The 21,470-nt window shown below is 43.7% G+C and overlaps 2 protein-coding genes across 2 annotated transcripts in view; one reads left to right on the top strand and one right to left on the bottom strand.

The window, feature by feature from the left end:
- TRAPPC12 (trafficking protein particle complex 12) overlaps window positions 1-15,179 on the bottom strand; it is an 89,518-nt gene extending 74,339 nt beyond the window's left edge. Inside the window, exons 1-2 of the mRNA XM_012656956.1 lie at window positions 15,082-15,179; window positions 6,651-7,882 (exon numbers count right to left, since the gene is read on the bottom strand). Coding sequence (XP_012512410.1) covers window positions 6,651-7,877 — 1,227 coding nt within the window. The 5' untranslated portion in view covers window positions 7,878-7,882; window positions 15,082-15,179. The remainder of the gene's footprint in view (window positions 1-6,650; window positions 7,883-15,081) is intronic.
- Window positions 15,180-17,303: 2,124 nt separating this feature from the next.
- Window positions 17,304-21,470, top strand: part of TSSC1 (tumor suppressing subtransferable candidate 1) — a 140,485-nt gene continuing 136,318 nt past the window's right edge. The window contains exon 1 of the mRNA XM_012656954.1: window positions 17,304-17,589. Within this exon, the coding sequence (XP_012512408.1) occupies window positions 17,548-17,589 (42 nt within the window). The 5' untranslated portion in view covers window positions 17,304-17,547. The remainder of the gene's footprint in view (window positions 17,590-21,470) is intronic.

Raw genomic sequence — 21,470 nt, 5'->3', positions numbered from 1 at the left:
TTTAAAAGATGGGAAAAAATTTGAACAGATTATTTCACAAAGAAGATATACAAACAGCTTATATATCAAAAAGTTCAATAACATCAATCATCAGGAAAATGCAAAAATAAAAAAAACGTTGACCACACCAAGGATGTGGAACAACTGGAACTCTCACATGTGGCTGAAATGTAAAGTGGTGCCCCACTTTGGAAACCAGTTCAGCTATTTCTTGTAAACATACTTTCATCATGAAACCAAGAAAACGCACTATTCGGTTTTTACCCAAGAGAAATGGAACATGTGTCCGTACGAAGGATTGTACAGAAATGTGCATTCCTAACATTCGTATTTGGCTAAATTACAAATAACAGGAGCATGAGAAAGACAGAGAAAATATACAGTATTAGCTCTGTATGACTTCCACCTAAATAGTCTTTTTGTGGCTTAGTCTAAAAACTTACCTACAATTTATAAAATAATTTACTAGAAAATGGGTTTGGAACCTACTTACAAGCTAGATAATTCCTATATATGTAGCAGGGGGTTTAGCTGCCAGTAATGATTCAAAGCTGGCTGTAATTATGGATTGCAGATTCAGACACTTTCAGTGCTAGAGGGACCCACTGCAGAAAGATGACTGCAGTCATCACTGCAGATGGATGACTAATAAGTCATCCGTCAATCTCTTTCAATTACAGAACTTCCCAGTTTTGCCTGCACACATGGCTGCCTGGCTAAAAAGTATTTCCAGCCTTCTTGGTGGCTTGGGGTAGCCAAGTGACTAAATTCTGGGTCAAGGGATGTGGGCAGACATATACTCCATCTTCCACGTGAAGCATCTCCAAAGGACATTACTACTGTGTCCCCCAGTCCCCACCTCCTCCCGATGGCCAGAAGATGGTTGGGGAGAAGCGTCCTGGCCTCTGTCTAGGAAGGCAGATCCACTCTACAGGCTGGGGCTGCCCACCTCTGTGCAGGGAGGCGCCGGCCACCACAGGGAAACTCACTTGTACCCTGCTCCAGCCACTGCGTCTTTGTTAAAACAGCTGAGCCCAACATCCTAACTGTAGATTTATCAAACCCTTTCATTTTACAGATAAGAAACTTAAGCCACAGATGAATTCCCCTGGGTTACACAGGTTATTGGCAAAGCAAGAATTTGGAACCAGTTATCCTAATTCAAGGTTTCTTTCTATGTTCACGTATTGAACAGAAGAATGTCTACATATCAGGCAATTTCTGGAGCCCTGGAAAAAGTTCTCTGCTCCCCTAAATGTTCTACTTACTCTTTATGGAACCCTAAAATTAAGCTATTTGATTTCTAGTTCTTTTTTTTTTTAAGTGTGGATAAATAGAAAAGGCATTTTATCTTTAATTTTGGAACACTTAACTGACAAATCAAAACTGTCTATATTCAAGGTGTACAACACAGTCATTCGATATAAGCATGCATTGTGTACTGAATTCCACAGTCCAATTAACACAACCATCACCACCCATACTTACTGTGTGTGTGTGTGTGTGTGTGTGTGTGTGTGTGTGTGTGTGTGGTGGGGAGGGCAGGGCAGGTAAGAACACTCATAACATGCTGTCATCAAACTGCAAGTAAACAGAACGGTATTACTAACTACGGTCACTGTGCTATACATTACATCCCCAGAATTTACTCCTCTTGCATAAATGAAACTTTGTACCCTTTGACTAACATCTCCCCATTCCCCTCCCATTCCCTCCCCCCCCAGCTTCTACGAGTTTGACTTTTTAGATTTCACATACAAGTGAAATCGTGTGGTGTTTGTCCTTTTGTATCTGGCTTATTTCACTTGACATGATGCCCTCCAGGTTCATTCATGTTGTCACGAACGGCAGGATTTCCTTCTTTGTTAAGGCTGAACAGTACTCCAGTGGTATACACATCGCATTTTTTTCCCCACTCATCTGCTGACGGACACTCAGGCTGCTTCCGTATCTTGATTACTGCAGACAGCGCCGCAGAGAACATGGGACTGCAGACATCTCCGAGATCTGCTTTCAACTCCTTTGGGTATGTACCCAGACGAGGGATTGCTGGATCACAAGGTAATTTTAGTTTTAATTTTTTGAGGAATCTCCATACTGTTTTCCATAATGGCTGTACTAATCTACATTCCCACCAACAGAGTACAAGGGTTCCCCTTTCTCTACATCCTCACCAACACTTGCTACCTCTTGTGTTTTTGACAACAGCCATCCTAACAGGCAAGATGTAATATTTCGTTGTGGCTTTGATTTGCATTTCCCTAATAATTAGTGGTGACTTCTAGTTCTTTGGCTTACATACAAATCTTTCTGAGAAAAACACAATTAGTCATTGATATGGTAGACAGAAATACAACATAATATAAGACAAAGAACCCAGAACCAAGACAAACAGGACCCGAGTTCTGGTGGCGGCTTTGCAGGGTACTAGCTGCATTACCTTGGTAACCGTGCCCCCTACCAAGCTGCGGTGTACTGTAACCACCCATTTGCAGGTCTGCTCCCCCAGGCTAGGCCCTGCATCCTGGTCTGGGCTGGTGCTGCTGGGAGAGCGGATGCCGGGGGCACGGCAGGCTCACTGCTGAATGCACGGAGCACTCTGAGCTCAGCTTCCTCAACGTAAAAGGAGAGACTGGACTGGATCAGAGACTTTCCACCTTTTTTAAGGAATAGGTACTTTCTGTTCCTTGGAAGCTCTGAGCTCACTGGTGTGTAGAAGAGGAGTAACAGCGACTTCTTTGGCTTTCTGGAAGTTTCCAGGGTTTCTGGCACGGGGACTCTGAGTGACCTAAGAAAGGGTTTTTAACACAGACTGTGTGGGCTTCCCTGATGGGGAATCTTGTCAAATCCACACTGCAAGAAGGGTGAGAGGAAGGAGAGCATCAGGGGAACAGGACAGGAAAGAGGCAGAGGAAACGTCTAGCCTCCAAGTCTGCAGGTCGCGTCGCTAGTCCAGACCTCTCAGCAGGCCCCACGCTCACTGCCGATGGCTTGTGACACGGCCCCAGCGGCTCAAACGCTATCACTTTTACTGCTGAAATGTTGCTGCTTTTATTTATATTCCCGCCCCGCCCCGCTCTCTCTCTTTATGAACAAGCTCCACACAATTCTCCAACTTTCATTCCTTACTGGTACTTAAAATTTCTGAGCTATTATTTCCCCACAAACTTTCCATTTACTTTTTTTTTTTTTTAACAACATAGATGAACCTGGAGCCATTTACTTCATACAGAAGAACAAATGCCATCTATAATTATATATTTCAGCCATGCAATTACTTGAAAATGCATATATTCTTTGTGTGGTGCTACTATAGTTGGGTGAAGTTTTACAAATTTACCTTTTAGGCCTCTAATTTAACTTAGACTGCCATAAAAGTCAATTAATAAAGCAGCAATTTTTAAAAAGTTTAAATTTTATTCCATAAGAAGGGGATATTTAACTAGGTATCAACAGATGAACAATTTGGGAAAAATTCAAATATAAGTGTTTTAGAAACTGATTCAGAACAAACAACACTTTGGCTGTAACAGTGGCGGCGGGAGAAACCTTTCAACAGGTGACCCTAACGACGTTGGTTAACGTCTTAAAAACCTGGTGTGAGCAGAAGGTTAACAGAGAAACTCTTCTCTGCTACGCCAATATCGTCTGTTCAGGTTTCCGTCCCAGGACAATCTCACAGCTTTTCTTTTCTACCCCAGGAATGGAAAGTTCTTTGGAGGATAACACACAGCAGAAGAGCCACTGAGCGAGTAGACATTTAGTACATTTGTCACATGTGAAAGCCGAAGGTCTTTTGGGAACATTCTTAGTTCAAATTTCTACTTACCATGAGGTTTCTAAAACAACCACTGTGAATTGCAAGAGGTATGAAAGACATTACTTTAGCATTTAAAGGAACCAAAAAGAAAACACGCTATCTCCTGGCTGGCCTCTGGTACATGCTCTGCACATGTAACCGGTACTCTACGTAGCTAGCTGTGCTGGGCTGATGGAATGCCCTGCCCGCTCGGGGAGCCCCCTGGCACTGTGGAGTGAGAATCGAAGCTTTGAGCTACAGAGGACCTGTCACTGAGCCCATGGCCTCTTATTCAGGTAGAGCCTCCAGACGTGAATTAATCTGGGTTAAACTGGCACAGAATTTTAGCAGTTGTGCTTCTCAACTCAAGAATGACCTACATTTATGGGCAGGTGATTTCTGCTGTGTGTCACCACCCAGCACTGAGGATCGTCAGTGCTCTTGGCCCCACCGCTGAGTGTCAGATGCACATCCCAGCCCTTTGTCAACCACAGAGAAGCACCTCTGTACATTTCCAAACGCACCCTAGCACCCGTGGGCCCTGGCACCCTGCTGTGAACCACTGGGTTAATACGTCCTTAGTGAGGCAGCCTTCAGATTCCTCCTGAGTTACCACCGAAGGGGGAAGCAAACTGCAAAGGGCAGATGGCTTGAAAAGAAGGTGCTAAAGACCAGACCCGCTGATGTCAAAGGAACTTAAGAGCAACCCCAAGAAGGGAGGGAAGGGGAGAAACACAAAGCAGAAGACTACAGCCATCGTGGGGTGCAGGGCAGAGGGCAGGGCTGGGGAGTGAACTGGGTAAGGATTCAGTGAAAAAGGAAATCAAATCCTACACATCCAGCATCCCCTGAAATCAGAGTCCATAACTGTTACTCATTAGAAAGATCCTGCAAAGGTTAAATCATGCTCAATGTATTCTGCCTAAGAGGGCAGAGAAGGGTGCCAGACTGATGCCCGGTAAACAGTAAGCCCACAATAAATATAGGGTTAGCAAATGAATATTCTGGAAAAACTGCCACGTACAATACCCAAACCTGCATGCTATAGGCTTACGCTTCAGTTATGTGTGGAAATTAATCAAAGTCACTTCTCTAGCATGTGACTTTTCTTTTTCTAGAGAATTCAGCACTCCCAGCCTCAGCAGTCCATCAGTTGAGTCAAACAGTCATACTCATAACTGGCTCGCTGGTTTATCTATCTGTGCTCAGGAATGGGAATTCCACTGAGCGGGGGCTGCAGGCCTGCCTTCAGGTCCAGGAAGACAGACATGCACAGGACAGGAGGCCAGTGAACTCGTAGGTGTGGTGGCCCGTGCACACTGCCACATGGAAACTGCTAATGCTGCAATCCGGGGGCAATAAACTAAAGTTGACATGCAAATGATTTAATTTGATACATATGAATACATATATCTGCAAAAATTTTATCATACTATGCATACCATGTGCTACCTTACATCCTGGTTTTCAAATTTAACAATGTATGAACCTCATTAAGTGTTCTGCCTTAACATTTTTAAAAATAGATATTATTTAGAGCAGTTTTGGGGTCACAGCAAAACTGAGCAGAAGGAACAGAGATTCTAAATGCCTCCCGCCCCCACACGCACGCACAGCCTCCCCCGCCATGGACCTCACTCACCAGATGGAGCGTCGGCCACAATGATTCGCTTACACTGACACATCTTTACCACCGAAAGTCCGTATCACATCAGGGTCCACTCTTGGTCTTACACGTTCCATGGGTTTGGAAAAATGAATAATGACATGTCTCCACCATTATAGTGTACATACAGGGTGTCGAAGTCACCATACAAAGGAAAATGGGAAATTGTAGCTAAATGTACTTTTATTTACAAAATATGCATTACAAAATTTTTCCTTTGTATGGAGACTTTTGGGACACTCTGTAGTTTTGCTGCCCTAATGTGTTCCACCTATTCATTCCTCCCTCCCCCCAACTCCTGGCATCATTTTTGATGTCTGCACAAATATCCCACTGTAAGGATGGGAGGAGTCGGAGTCACCTTATTAGCATTCGAGCCTCCTAATAATGAATGGGCTTTTAGATTATTTCAGATTCTTTGCAATTACACACTTCACTGTGATGGATATCCCAATAGCTGGTTATTTGTATGTAAGTATGACTATTTCCTTATAATAGGTTTCTAAAAGTGGAATTCCTGGGTTAAAGGATATGCATATTTTGATGTGCGCTTTAACTTTACTTAAAATGTTTGTATCAACTGCTGGTCCCCCCAGGGCTACCTTAGGCTATTTGCCCGCACTTCAACAAACAATAAATAATTGTAAACAAAACATCTAATTAGACAGATGGAAAATGGAAATAATTAGATTAGCTTTGATTATTAGTGAGATTGGACATTTGTGTATCACCATTTAGCATACATATATATAACATTTAAATATTATTGTTTTGGGGCTTTTTTTGTTGAATCTAAAAACATTCTACATCAAACATGTTACAGGTAATACAAATATATTTTTCCATATTTAAAAAAAAAGGAGTGGGTTTATCATTTACTAGACTTCAGATGTCACAAACTGATCACGAAAAGTGTAGAACTAATTCAGAGAATTATGGAGTAACCATCTACCTTGCTGGCATTTATTTCTATGACTCTAAGTTGTACATTACCTATATTATGTTAGGAAAACCAACCTGAGTTCCTAATTGCCTAGTGACAAAATAACATAGACTCTAACAATCAAAATTTTAAGAAATACTGACAAATAAGGATTTTCCCATCCTTTGAAAGGTACCATATGTATTTTACAGAGAGAGATTAAAAGGGAGAAGATGTGAACACAGAAACATTCCACGCCTTACCTGAATGTTGTCGAACCTCAGGCCCGGCATGGTGAGGTTCTCCTTGTCTACGAACACGGTGCTGTACTGCTGGGTCGCTACCGCGGTCAGGATGTCCCGGGTCCCCTTGCTGGGAAGCCAGGCGTCATTCCGTCGGTCCATCTCACTCATGCTCAGGGCTGTGGCAAAGGGGTCATCGCTCCCTGCAAACACGGCCTGTATCTGTGAAAACGGCTTTGGAGACTCAGGAATTTCTAGAGACGCTGTGGAAACACCCGATTCGGACCTTTCAACCCCTGCCGAGCAAGAAGGGTCAGTGGAGTCCGGGGAGGTTCCTCCCACTGGAGCAGCGAGTGAAGACAGTTTTTCCGGAACTGAGGCGCCTGCGTTGGGGTTACTGACAGAAATGAAAGTGGAAGTAGTGAAGGAATCAAAGAAGTCAGAGGCCAGTGAATTAGTGTTGATCGTATCTCCAAAAAATTTACTCAGGCTGGGACTGGGCTGGACCACCTGCGGGGGGGTCTTGGCCGACGTCTCACTGGCACTGCTGAAACTCGGCGATTTCACCATCTGCGACTCGAAGCCGTCGTGCAGGAACAGGTGGGGCTGTGAAGGAGCCGAACTGGACTTGCTGAAGATGGTGCACACGGGGACAGGCTCGTCTTTGGAAGAGGCCTGGCTGGAAGACGTCCCCGACACTTGCTCTTCTGGGGGAGCCTCGTCATCCCTGGGCGCCGGGTCCTCTGCATCTTCGCCCCCGAACGCGGGCATGCCTTTCGCTTCTTCTTGTGCCGAGTCTTCTTTCAAAGATGCTCTGCTATCGGGGGTCATGTCTGAGATGTCCTTAGGTGTGTCGTCCCCATCAGTTTCACTGTCGTTACTCAGAGTGTCCATTTCTTCCTTCTCTGTGACATTTTCCGGTCTGTGGTCGGCGTTGCCTTCCACCGGCTCCATGACATCCTGCAGGCAACCGAGGTCACCCGCGTCGTCCTCGCTGTTATTGGGAGAGTCGGAGATGAGCACACTCTCCATCATGTGCTCGTTAAGCTTACCCACGAAATTAGTGGAGTCTTCTGACACGGTCTCGTTCTCTTCGGATCCAAATCCGTCCCCACCCAGATCAATGGTTTCCTCGTGGTAAAGAACCTGTCCCTGTCCTTCCGGAGGCCCCTGCGGAGAGATGCCCTCGGCTCCCACCTGCGCCGGGGGGCACTCCTCAGTCTGGCTGCCACCTTTAGCACTCTCCATGTTGCCTGAAACAAAGAAAAATGCAAGTCGGCCTTACCAGCTTTCTCTTTCAGTTACCATTAAACTAATTTTACCTTGTTTTTCAATTGAAGAAGTGCTTATTGGTTATGTATTCCAATGATTCAAAATTCAAAAACATCCATTTCTCCAGCCTCTTATTTATTTAATTGTGGTAAAATACACACAATATATTTACCATCTTAACCATTTTTAAGTTCAGTAGTGTTAAGTACACCCATATTTTTGTACAACCAAACTCCAGACTCTCTTCATCTCATAAAACTAAAATTCTATCCCTATTGACCAATGCCCTACATACATACCATCTCCCCCAGCCCCAGCATGCCCCTCTCTCCTTTCTGTCTCTATGAATTTGACCGATCAAGGGACTGCAGAGAGGTGGAATCATAAAGTCTTTGTCTTTTTGTGATTGGCTTATTTCACTTAGGATAATACCCTCAAGGTTCATCCATGTTGTAGCTTATGTCAGAATTTCTTTCCTTTTTATGGATAATATTCCATTGCATATATGTACATTTTGTTTCTCCATTAATCTACTGAAGGCCACTTGGGTTGCTTCCACCTTTTAGCTATTGTGAATATTGCTGCTATAAAAATGGGTGTATAAATATCTCTTTGAGACCCTGCTTTCAATTGTTTTGGGTATACAAGCAGAAGTGGAATTTCTGGATCGTATGGTAATTCTATTTTAATTTTGGGGGAGAACTGAAGAACAATTTTTCATAGTGACTGAACCATTTTGTATTCCTGCCAATAGTGCCGGAGTGTTCCAATTTTTCCATATCCTTGTCAACACTTGTTATTTTCTGTTTTTATTTTATTTTTATAGAAGCCATTCTAATAGGTGTGAGGTCTCCAGCCATTTGGACACTAATGCTTTGAGACTCAGCTGAAGTACCCCTCTTCCATGAAGCTTTCCCAAGACACTCCATCCTATAATACTTTCTTTGCCTCTTCCCCGAAAACTTATAAAGTCATCTGCTTAATTCTGGAAATCTGAGGCAGCGAGAACGACACAAGCAAAAGTTAAATGGTAACAAAACAAAGGCATCCTCACTGAGCAGTGAAGCTGAGACAACCACAAAACCAGACAGCACTTACTGGCACATGCCTGGCGTGTGCACATGTGTGCTCGCTCGCTTGCTCCCTCTCTCAGAGCAGCCCTGTGACATAGCTGCTATCACTGTGTTCATTTTGCACTTGAGGAAACTGAGGTTCAGAGAGGCTATGGAGCTTGCTCAAAATCACACAGCTAGTAAGCAGAGAAACTAGGACTCGCTGAGGCTGGAACGTTGGGTTGTCACTGGCTGGTGGAAGCCACAGAATGAGACAGAGTTTGCACTCTAGAAAAGCATTTGTTCCTTTCCTCGAAGACCTTACTTGGCGATGTCTAGACACAGTGCCTTGTCCTCGTTACCAGTACTTCCGTCGCAGTATCCTGCTTAGCTGCCCCCTTTACAGCCTGCATCACCCTGAGGTCTCAAAACATTATTTTAAAGTAGATAATCAAAGTTAAACATTTTGAGGACGTTTCTGGTCCAGCACGGTCAGTCACTAATTGTCCATTGCTTATATACTTACCCAATAATTATTAGTTATAAATGAGTCAAAAATATAATGAAAGGCCTGTAATCCTAGCACTTTCAGAGGCTTGAGCCCAGGAGTTGGGGGCTGCAGTGAGCTATGATCACACCACTGCACTCCGGCCTGGGAGACAGGATGAGACCCTGTTCTTAAAAAAACATATATATATATATATATATATATATATATACACACACACACACAATGAAAAGGGACAAAATCCCCTTTTCTTGCAACGTCTCACAGTGAGCCCAGGGAGGAAGCTACCCCAGAACACCAAAGAGGGGACATGCCTTTACGTGGTAAGGTTTTTCTGCCAGCTCCCACCTGTCAGGAAGTGGAGGCTGGGTGCAAAGACCAGGCCAACAGCAAGCACAAGGCTGTGCCCTGTCCCTTCCCTGGCCAGGACTCAACACCACGGCAGTGCTCTCCATTACCGTACCCCAGAAATAAGAGTCTGATCCGGATAAGGTTATAATGAGAGAAAGAGATTCTTCCTCCCTCTCAGCTCCCCTCAGCCCTAATAAGGTTTTAGGTTCTAAAATTCTGATTTGGTCTCAGAGATAGCTTTAATGATTTTATTTTCTTTTATGAAGAAACTGTCAGGAAAAAAAATTTACTACTATGAAGATGAAGCTGCTTTAAACCTCTAAGATTTAGGGAAATCTGTTTACCAAAGATATGATAAGAAAGAACATTGTCTAGGAAAACATCACCAAAATAATAAAAATTAAGATAAAAACGCTCAAAATTACATAGCTTAAAAACTTTACAAATTGATAAAGAAAACAGATAAAATACAAACATCTAAAATTTTCATTAGTACCTGAAAACCACTTATGAGAAGACAGGTAAAAGAAAAAACAAACTTTATTCTTAAGTAAATATTCAAGTAATAAATTGCCCTAAAGGGATTATCATTTTCCCTCTTACACAAATAGAATCATCTATATTTTATTTTACATTTTATTTTACAAACTAAAATGCTTGTAAGCAAGGATATGAAGGTTTACTTCTCTGGGAAATTAAGAGGAATGATCAAATGAAAATAATATAATAAAACATGATTTAGATGATTTTATATATACATAAGACATTATGTAGAAAAAACATACACATATATAAATTATATACCTAACATTTCGTGGTAAGGCACATACTATCTGTAGCAAAAAAGTAGAATCATAAGATGTTTCACTGCTTGGAATTTATATTTGGTAGATGTGTCAACTTTCCTGATTTTTAGGAACCTATCTCTGACTGCCATTCCTCTCTCTTGCTATTTTTTGTTCCTCTGTTCAAGTCTGACCTGGAGACAACTTGCCACTTCCTTTCCCTTTTCTCCACACCCTCCCCAAATAAAGGTATCAAGGTTCAACCTTGTTGCTCTATTCTTTATTCATATTCTCTTCCTTGACTTTTTCTTTTGTTTTTTTGTTTGTTTGTTTTTTAGAAACAAAGTCTCCATATGTTGCCCCCGCTAGTCTCAAGCTCCTGGCCTCAGGCGATCCTCCCTGCCTTGGCCTCCTCGACTGTTTCTGACATTGAAAACATTTTGTGGGTAGAGCAAGCATGGTGGTGGCTCACATCTGTAATCCTAGCACTTTGGGAGGCCAAGGCAGGAGGATCGCTTGAAGCCAGGAGTTTGAGACCAGCCTGGGCAATACAGCCAGATCCCATCCCTATTAAAAAAAAAGTAAAACAGTAAATAAAATATTTTTTTAAAAAGTAGAATCAGTAGTTAAGCCTTCCTACAAAGAAAATACAGGGTCTCATGGTTTGCCAGTGAATTCTACTCAAAATCCTATTTTACAAAAATTCTTGCAAAGAGAAAAAAAGGAAAATGACCAAATTCACTGTATAAAGCTAATATAATCTTGATACCAAAATTTGACAAGGCCATACTGAAAGGAAAACTATAATCTCATTCACGAACATAGATATAAAAATCTTAAAATATTAGCTAACTGAATCCAGCAATGTATTTATTTTTAAAATAAACTGAGTTTATCCCAGAGATGTAATATAGGCTTAATGTTAGGAAATCCATTTATGCACTTTAACATATTAATAGATTAAATAATAAAAACTACATCATTATCTTAGAAGATGCAGAACAAAGTATCTGATAAGATTCAACATCTGATCAAGACAAACTCTCGTAGCAAACTAGAAATAGAAAATAACTTCCTTAATGCAATAAAGGGTATCTACCAAAAACCTAAAGGAAATCTCAAATGGTGAAATGTTTAAAGCATTCTTTGTAAAAGGAAGAAAAAGATAAACATGTCCTCTTTCAATATTTCTATTCAGTCTAACACTGGATGCCCCAGGCAGCGGAATAAGACAAGAAAAATAACCAAAAGGTAAAACAAAAATTGAGAAGGATCAAAAACCTTCATTCTTTGTGTGTATGATTATCTCCCTAGAATACACCAAAAATCCAGGGTATGAAGATTAAAACATGGCAGGGGCAGCACTGCTCAGGGAACACAGAGCAGTGATCGAGGAAAGGTGTGGATTTTCACAAGCGACATTTAGACAACTCATGATACACATGGGAAAAAGCAAATTTGGAATCCTGCCTCATGTCAGACACAGAATCAATTTCAGGCACAATTAAAAACTCAAATGTGAAAGGCAAAACTTTAAAACTTTCAAAAGAAAATGCAAGAGAATATATTCTCAAGGTGGGGAAAACCTCTTACACTAGGCATAATAAATAAGCACAAATCATAAAGGGAAAGACCAACAAATTTGTTGTATTAAAATTAAAAACTCTTATAAAAACAGACTAAAGAAAGTAAAACACAAATACACGTGACCGAGAAAGGACTAATATCAAGAATATGTGAAAATTTCCTAAAAGTTCACAGGACACTAAATGATCCACTAGAAAAATAAGCAAAAGAGCTGGACATGTCGAAAGGGGCAAGATCTGAATATCCGTGTTGGGAAACACAGTATTATCTAGAAAAGCTTAACAAGCACATATCCTACCATTTGGATAACGATACTTGATTTTTCCCACAACAATTCTATTTTTCACCTGTGGTCTCAGTAAAATTGTTAGGTCCTGCTTTCACTCTTAAAGGAGTCTTGGTTGAGACGATAAACGTGTGGTCACGGTCCTATGACCCAGCAATTCCCCTGCCAGTTACACGTCCTGGAGCGGCTCCTGCACATGTGCCCTCAGCTACGATGGCAAACGCTTATCAACAATAAATCGAAATACCTTTCTTTCAAAACCCCCAAAACAGCCAATGCCTGTAGACATAATAATAAACAAATAGACTGTGGTATATTCAAAAACGGAGTATTAAAACAGTGGTAAAAACAAATGAACCATTTCATCGAACACATCAATACACCCGAATTTTGCAAGTATGATCGTGCACGAAGGAGTAGGAAAAGAGCTTCACTCCATAAACTCGAAAGTATGTAAATTAAACTATTATTGTTTTAGGAACACAAATGCATTTGGTAAAACTACAAAGAAAAGCAAGGATAGAGTAATACCCATTTTAGTTGGGGAGGGGGCTGGAGGCAATGGCCAGGGAGTTTTCGAAGCAATGGGTAGCAGTCCGTATCTTATGCTGGTGGTGGAGGACTGGGTGGGGTTTACATTTGCTCTTCAGATCTTACATGTACGTGACAGTCTTTACAGTTCACAACTAAAAAATGGAAAAACATGTATGTGTTCTTGATTCGTATGTGATATTAATCTTTACTCCCTCCTATTATGGCTTCATTTTTATTAAACCATAGATATGATTTAAGTTTATATAAGCATCATAGCGCAGCAAAGAAATCTGACTTTTTCCTTGTCCAATTGAGTGCTCTGCACAATAATGTGCATAATTAACTCTTTAAAAATTTTAAGTATTAAATTTGAGTAAATAAAGCATTCCTAAGAACAATTAAAACTTAGTTTTCCAGGTTCACTTCCTGGACACAGACATCTTGTAAATAGAAATCTTTTACCAAATTGTAGCAATGTAAACCCTCTTTCCATAAGAGTACTATGCTGTGTAGTGGAAATCTAATTAGCAAATATTTATAAAACGTTCCCATGTAATAAATACCCACAACAGGTCAAGTGTTTTATCGTATTATCTTATTTAATTTTCACAATAAACTTATCAAATACTATTATTACCTCTATCACACTGTAGGGAAAGCCAAGTGATTTGCCGAGAGTCACTCTGCTGATACTCGATGGTGACAGGATCCTAACACAGGGCTTTCTGCCCATGCCCTTTCCAATGTGCTGGTCACCTCTCTGCTCTCCTGGTAAGATGCCAGGGGGATAATGACCAAGAGCAGCAGGAGTGGGGCAGAAAGAGCCCTGAATGCAGGGTCTAAACATATGTTGAGTCTTAGCCTCACTACTAAGTGACATCTGTCAATCACTCACTCTTATAGATGAGGTTGGTACATCAGGTTAAAGAGAATTAAACAGCAGCCATGCACAGGCACCTTTTAAGCTGTGAAGAGCTGCACAAATACAAGCACAGTAATTAGAATTTTAATGATAAAGCAGAGTAGTTACACGCTGTCTTGGAACTGTGAAGATCCTGTTAGAAATCACAAAATGTAAGAACTGAGTAAATCAATGCTGCGACTACATGACTCCACTTGCATTCCACATTGTTCTCCCGCCCAATCACACACAAGGGCCTGGCTCATTGCCTGCCACTCAAGACTATCTTTTGAACTTAGGAAAAGAAGCAAGGAGCAAAGTGTTTGAATCCAAAGACACCACATCTTCCAGGAGCTGTAAAAAGGTAGAAACCGTAGATCCAAGAAAAATTTTCCTTGGTGTCAAACTCTTTTATGGTCAAGAGTGAAAAAAACAGACACAGGTTAAAACACACCTTTGAATCTTATGCTTCTTTTTAAATAAAGGCTTTTCCAGTCTTCACAGTATATATACTCTACAATTGGCATGTGTCCTAACAGCCAACGTTTACGCAGTAACAAATGGTTTTACATTAATTATTGCATTTTAAGCTCACAACGCTGAGAGTTTGGTAACGCAGCTTATTATTAACCTCTTTCCACAAGAGAGTCAACTAAGCACGGGAGAAGTTGAGGGGCTTGCTGGGGGACAAGCTGGCCTCAGAACTGGGGTCTCAATTCCAGACCCGTGAGCCTCTGTGCAGAGTCCGGTTGCCACTTCGGGTTTTTTGCGGCTTGTTGTTTTGGAACTTGCTTTTCCTCTGATTTTCCCCTTCCTTTTGGGCCGGCGGCTTGGGGGGAGGTTGCCGGCCCTTTTGCGGCGTTGGGGGGGGGTGGCGGGGTTTTGGTTGGGGGCCGGGGGTTTTGGGCCCAGGGGGGGGGGGGCGGGGTTGCCCGGGTGGGGTTGCCCCCGTTCCTTTTTTGGGAGGGGCCCAGAGGAGACCCAGGGGGCCGGGCCGAGGGCCTGCGGGCTCCAGCTTCTCATGGCCCTGTGAGGTGGACATGCCCCAGGTAGGAGTAGGGAAGCCCGCCCCTCTCTAGGAAAGGACTCAGAGGAGACCCGGGGGGCTCGAGGCTCCAGCCCCGAGGCGGTTCGGCACAGCCGATTCCCTCCTGACTGCGGGGCCCTGATCCTCACCTGCCACCCGCCCACTGGGGCCGTGACCAGGGTCCGGGAAGAAGGTGACGGAAGCCAGGAGGCAGGCAGAAGACACGGGGATCAGCGCAGCTTGTGCACCTGCGCCTGCCGGTCGGCGGAGAGCCTGCTTCCGCGCATGCCCAGTGCAGGAACCGGAGACCCTCGCCGGAAGCACCGCGCGTTTCCGGTTCGGCTGCAGTGGGCGGGGCTTGGAGCCCAAGGTGTGAACGCGGAGCGCCGCGAGGAGTCGGGGTTGGGTGGGGAGCGGCTCTATCCTGGGAAGTGGGGCGGCGGGAGATTACCCTCCGTCTAGCTTCATTCTGACACTCGGAGGCTACAGGCAAACCTGTGGCAGAAGGGGCAGGTGGAGGGAGACGCTTAGGCTATTTTTATTGGCCAGTATTTCTAGGAATTTATCTTTGTGCGTATCTGTGTTTTCTACCATGCACCTGTAATTGTATGATAATAACATTGGTGATGAAGATAGTGGTAGTAATAATATCAATTATAGGTGGGTGGATTTAATCCAGATTGTATGAAGACCCTGCATTCTCTTAGGTCAGCAAGTTAATTTGGGCAACTGCAGCAGTTGAGTACGATTCTTAGGTGTGGACCTCGGCTTACTTGATTTCTAATAAATCTATAAGCTCTACTCATTCACTCAACAGATACTCATCACGCCTTAACCCTATGCCATGCAGGGTGTTGGGCACTGGGTGTGTAAAGGAAAATAAAAACTTCAGGATCCCCTCAAACTCCTTATGCAAAAGGGAAGGTCAAAGCTGGAGGCTGAGTCATGTAATACCGGCTTCCTAATGAATAGCTAGCTGTTACTAACATTATGCATTAGCCAGATCCCCACAGAAAGGTCAAAGGCCACAGGCATCTATGAAGGACTGCCCCCACAGATCATTCATGAGTAAATTCTTTGCTGGCCTCCCAAAACAAGGACATGCCAATTGTAACTTTAGGTCTGCAGTCTATGTCCAGTTTCTGAAACTAAAGTCTGTTTGATTTCATGCTGATGTTGATTACAAGCTTATCTTCCCAAGAGCAGAACAGAGACAAGATGAGATCATCCCCCCAGCTATCTAGAGATGTCTGCATAATTGATTCTTCCTTTACTCTCTTTTTCTCCCCATACATTCGCCTTATCTTATGTAAAATGTACATTTCCTGGGCACTAACTAAAGTCTCATAAAAATGTAACCTTTTCTGCCTTAGCGCCTACCTGCCCCTCTTCCTATACACCTTCCCCTGCTTTAAGGAAATGTATGAATACTAAACATCTTGAAAACCTCTTCAGAAAATAGCCACAGATGCGTCTGTGGCTTGTGTTTTTCGTGGAAGGACCTTAAAGCTGGCTTAATAAATCTTGATTAAGATCCTTGCCTCAATCATTTCGGGTGTGAGATACCACTGAGCAAAACCAGACCCAGCCATTTCTGTCATGGAGATCAATTACCGGTAGAGGTAAAAGCTAAATAATCACAAAAATGGAGGAAAGGTGCGTGGTCCTGGACACCCTGGTGGAAGCAGTGATGGGGGTTCAGCTATGTTACGATTATTTTGGATTCCATACAATGTAATTCCTGTCTTGTAAGGGCACTGCCCAACGTCAAAGCAGGCACTTTGGGCCTGCTGCACAAGAGGGGCAACCTCTGGGCATCCCACGGTCTTCCATTCGGACTGCCATTTGGAGGCAAAAGCTGGCCCAGTACTGCCAATGGCGAGGTGCAGGCTTTCGGCATTAGCCCACTCCGGGCAGTGCAGCCTTTGCCACAACCGGTGCCCGCGCCTGCGGAAACGCATTAGGCGTGGCCGCTGACCTGGGGACCCTAGGCCGAGCCTAGGGGAGTCTGACGGACCAGTCGCGCACCTGCGATTATTACTCAAATTTGCACGTCTCATCTGTAAAGCGAGGTCTAAAGCTTATTCATAGGTTAGAGCGAAGACCTTTACGGCTGTGTAAAGCGTGGGCCCAGCGCTCGGGAATGCCAGGTAACAGTGCAAATGACAAAACATGGCAGCGGCTCAGCGTTGGCTCATTCTTTGTAGGGTAAAACTCGGGAGGACAGTTTTGGGCGGCCTTCACGTGCGACCTCAGGTCAGAGACGCCGACCCACCGCCTGCTCGCTGAGCTCCGCCTCCGCAGCTTCCCCGCCCCGCCTCCCAACCAGGAACCTGCGCGGCAGAGAACCCGGATGGGAGCTCAAACGCGCATGCGCATGAGCCCTGCGCCGCTGCCATTGGCCTCCATCGAGGAGCGCATTGATGACGCGCAAGAAAAACAGGAAGTGGGCCCTACGGGAGCTGGTGTGGGCCGGAAAGGTTGCCCGTTCGGAGCCGTTTGCTGTGCGGAGGAAATGAATGGGCGCTGGGAGCACTCCTGCGAGGTGTTGATGCCGCGGCCCTAGCGAGAGCCGCAGTGTGTGAGCGGCCGGGGTCGGGCCGCCCTCCCGCACCATGGAGGATGATGCGCCGGTGATCTACGGGCTGGAGTTCCAGGTGGGTCACCCGGAGGGCGCAGGTGCCGCTCGGCCCGTCTGCTGAGGGCATGCGCGGTCCCACAGTGACTCGCTTGGCAGACCCCGCGCCAGTCCTGCTGGGACTCTCGGCCACCCCCGGGGTCCCATCTTGCAAAGGAAGAAGCTGAGGCTTCGGGAGGCCCAACGGTTGCAGAGCCAGCACCGAGTCCAGGTCCCTTCGGCTGGGTCCTGGATGACAGCAGGGTTGGCACAGCCGTCCTCCTTCCACCTCCCTTCCCATCCTGGACATTACTTCTGGCCGGGGAATTATCGCTCGCTTCGTGTACTCATTTGTTTACACGTACACCTTTTCCTCTACAGTTTGAGTTCCTGAAGGCAGGAACTGCATCTGGGTTTTAAAGAAATTGTTTAATTTTGAAACAGCTTAAGGTGTACAGAAGAGTTGCAAAGGTGCGCATAAAGTTCTTGCATTTCCTCCACCCAGCTTCCCCTGATGTGTGTAACGTCTTACATAACCATGGTATATTTATCAAAGCTTAGAAATTAACCTTGGTACGATAAAGTAAGCCAAAGACTTTATTTGGATTTAACTGTTTTTTTTTCACTAGTATCCTATTTTTTTTATCATCCTATATTCTTTAGTGCCTCTTCACTGTGACTACCACATAATAGGTGCTCAGCAAATGATTACGAACTCAATGAACCCCCACAGCATAAGCAGTGCACATGGCAGCTTTGGACAGCAAGAAAGCTGGTGTGGGCAGAGTGAATGAGTGGGAGGAATGAGGTAGGAGATGAGATGGGAGGGTACGTAGGTGAGAACTGTGTAGGGCCTGTTAGAGCCCTGTACTAGTTTTCATCTATTCAAGTAGCTTTTGAGAGTCTGTTGTGCTTAAGGCACTGAGGGATAGATAAAAAACACAGTTCATTGCATTGGAAAGTACCTGATACATAATTGTATGCAGCAATATGTGTTAAAGATATAAATGATATCTGCTTTCCTTTTCTTTTTTTTGAGACAAGAGTCTCACTCTGTCACTCTGGATAGAGTGCAGTGGTATCATCATAGCTCACTGCAGCCTCAAACTTCTGGGCTGAAGCAATCCTCCTGCCTCAGCCTCCTGAGTAGCTGGGACTACAGGCATGCACCACTACGCCTTGCTAATTTTTTCTATTTTTAGTAGAGATGGAGTCTCGCTTTTCTCAGGCTGGTCTCAAACTCCTGACCTCAAGCGATCCTCCCATCTCGGCCTCCCAGAGTGCTAGGATTACAGGTGTGAGCCACCGTGCCTGGCTGATATCTGCTCTCAAGTAGGTTACAGAGAGAGAGGCAACAGTGTTAGTTACTAAAAGAATGGTTGCCACCCAGACTCCTACGATTTAAATCCTGGCTCCAGCCTTTACTATGTAATCATGAGCCTCAGTTTCCTTGCCAATAAAATGGGAAAATAAGCATTTACCCCCACCCCTGTGGCTGTTAGGAAAATTCAATGAGTTAATATATTTAATTGAATCACTTAGAACAGTGCCTGGCATATAGTGTGTTCATTGTGTTGTTCTAATCATCATAATCAGACAAAATTCTTACAAATAAATAACATACCAGGCCGTAACTAAGTGTCATATGAGTAGTAAACTGTGTTACAGGGTTTGACTGGTGGCTGTATCACATTCACGAGAGTGAGGGCTAAACTACCAGTTACTGAGCACTGAGCTATGTCAGATGCTCTGCATCGCATTGTATTTCATTTACTTCTTATGGCAATCATTTTTGGTAGATGTTTTTATTCCTGCTGTATAGATGAAGAAACTGTTCTCTCTAAGCTAGAGAGAACAGTAAGCTGTCCAAGGCTACTTAGGTAGTAAATGATAGACTTGGGATTTTGACCTAGTTAGGCTTTAAACCAAACTGACTTCAAAGCCTCTTAACCACTATGCTTTCTCCTTAACTAGGTACACATGGGGCTACATAGGGAGGGACCATATTGGTAGATATAAGGTTCCATAATCTTTACTACCTAATGTAGTACAGTTACTTCTGCCAATGCTACTTAATAACTTAATGATCTCACTCAGAAATCTCCCAAATAACCCAGAGGTTTTGATCTCCAGTATTGGATCTTTGAGTTTAACTTAAATGTTATTTCCTGAGATTTGAAAAACTGATGGAATTGATCCTCCTAAGGGAGTCAAATATTTTATTGGAATTTCATCATCTTAAAAGAAGTAGCTGATTTTCGCACTTATTAGACAGTTCCACGGGCCACAACTTTTTTGAATGTGAAGAACCGTCGTTGCAGTAAGCAAAAAAAGAACTGAAAATGATAGTGGTGTTCCTTGGTTGTCAGTGACGTTCACATCTCATGGAGAACAGTTTACATTAAGAGCTGGAGAGCTGATGTTGACCACTGACTGGAGGGAATGAGGCTTGGAAGGTAAAGTCAGGTACCACGCTGCAAATAAAAGGCAGATGACCAACACAAAGGGTCATCCATTTGGAAAAGTGCTGAGCAGATTAGTGGTAATTGTTTTGAATTTTTTATAGTATAAATGAAATTTCAGATGCTTTTACACACTTTTAGTATACTGGTCAGTAGAAATCAGTTTTCTAAATATGAGTTTAATGAATAGTTCTTAGTTAACAGTAATTTTTTCTGACTATCTCAAATTCTATGCAAACAGGTTGATTTCTTTCCTGCAACCTTATTTCTTTGAACTTCTGACATTAAGAGACCTTTAGCTGTGGGTCACATCCCCACGTGGTGAACATGAGAGCGATGGGAGGAGTGAGCCTGTAGCCAGTGGTGGCTGTGCTAACACGTAATTGGTGGCGGGGGGCAGGCATGGGATTCACGATGGACCAGCGCAGCCAGTGGGTACTGCAGGTGTGGACAGAGTTGTGGGGTACATCTGTCAGCTCCCGTTTGAGTCCAGTGCTGCCCCAGTGAGCTGGGCCAGACCAGAAAGGGTGGTGGAAGTTGGAGGGTGGGTGACAGTGATGATTTGGGCTCATTTCAAGTCTCTTTCCCCTGAGTTTACCACCAAAACAGGTAAGCAAGCAGAGCCCAGGCCATAAGCCGCACAAGGATATAAGTGCCCCCTTTCTGTTCTGGGAGGTTCTCCTGAAGTCCTGATTTCGGTGCAGCTAGGTCAGAAGGGTGAAAAGAATGTGGACTTGTTGTCTTTTGTGCCATGGGGCTGAGGGATGGATGGGCCAGGCCATCACTCAAGGGTCTGCTTGCTGCCAAGTAAGGAAACCCCTTTGCCATCACGCCTACCCTGGAGGGTCTGCAGATTTTTACCTTTTCAGAGTTTTGAAGTCAAAGATGGAGATTACATTTTTCAAATGCTTTTTTACATACACGGAACTGATCATTTGGTTGTATGATTTTTCTCTTTCGTTCTCTTTGGTCGGTTACATTAATAGCTTTCTAACGTTGGACCACCCGTGCATGTTTGGAAAGAATTCCACTTGGTCGTGGAAGGGTGCTCTGCCGGATTGGTTTACTAGTGGTTTACTTAGCATTTTCTCATTAATATTTGTGAGTAATTTTCTGCGTATTTTCTTGGTTGAGTTTTGCTTCACTGCTAGCTGGCTTCATAAAAAGCACCTGGAGTTTTCCTTCTGTTTGTATATTTGAAACAGCTGAAGTGGTGTTGGCGTCACCTGTTTCTGTGGCTTCATGTTCTTACACCGCTGACCTTTTGATTCAAGCTAACTCAGATTTCTTGTATTTCTTTTGAAATCAGTATTGGTAACTTATATTTTCCTGGAAAAGTCATTCATTTTTCAGTTGAGAAATATTTATTTATCGCCTGCAATATGCCAGGCATTATTCTAAGCTCCTGGAACCCAGCAGAGAAGGAAACAGAGAAAATCCCAGCCCTTGTGCATTTGCA

Source organism: Propithecus coquereli, unplaced genomic scaffold (genome assembly GCF_000956105.1).
Source record: "Propithecus coquereli isolate 6110/MARCELLA unplaced genomic scaffold, Pcoq_1.0 Scaffold529, whole genome shotgun sequence".
NCBI lineage: Eukaryota > Metazoa > Chordata > Mammalia > Primates > Indriidae > Propithecus > Propithecus coquereli.
This window is presented reverse-complemented; position numbering and strand designations above follow the sequence as displayed.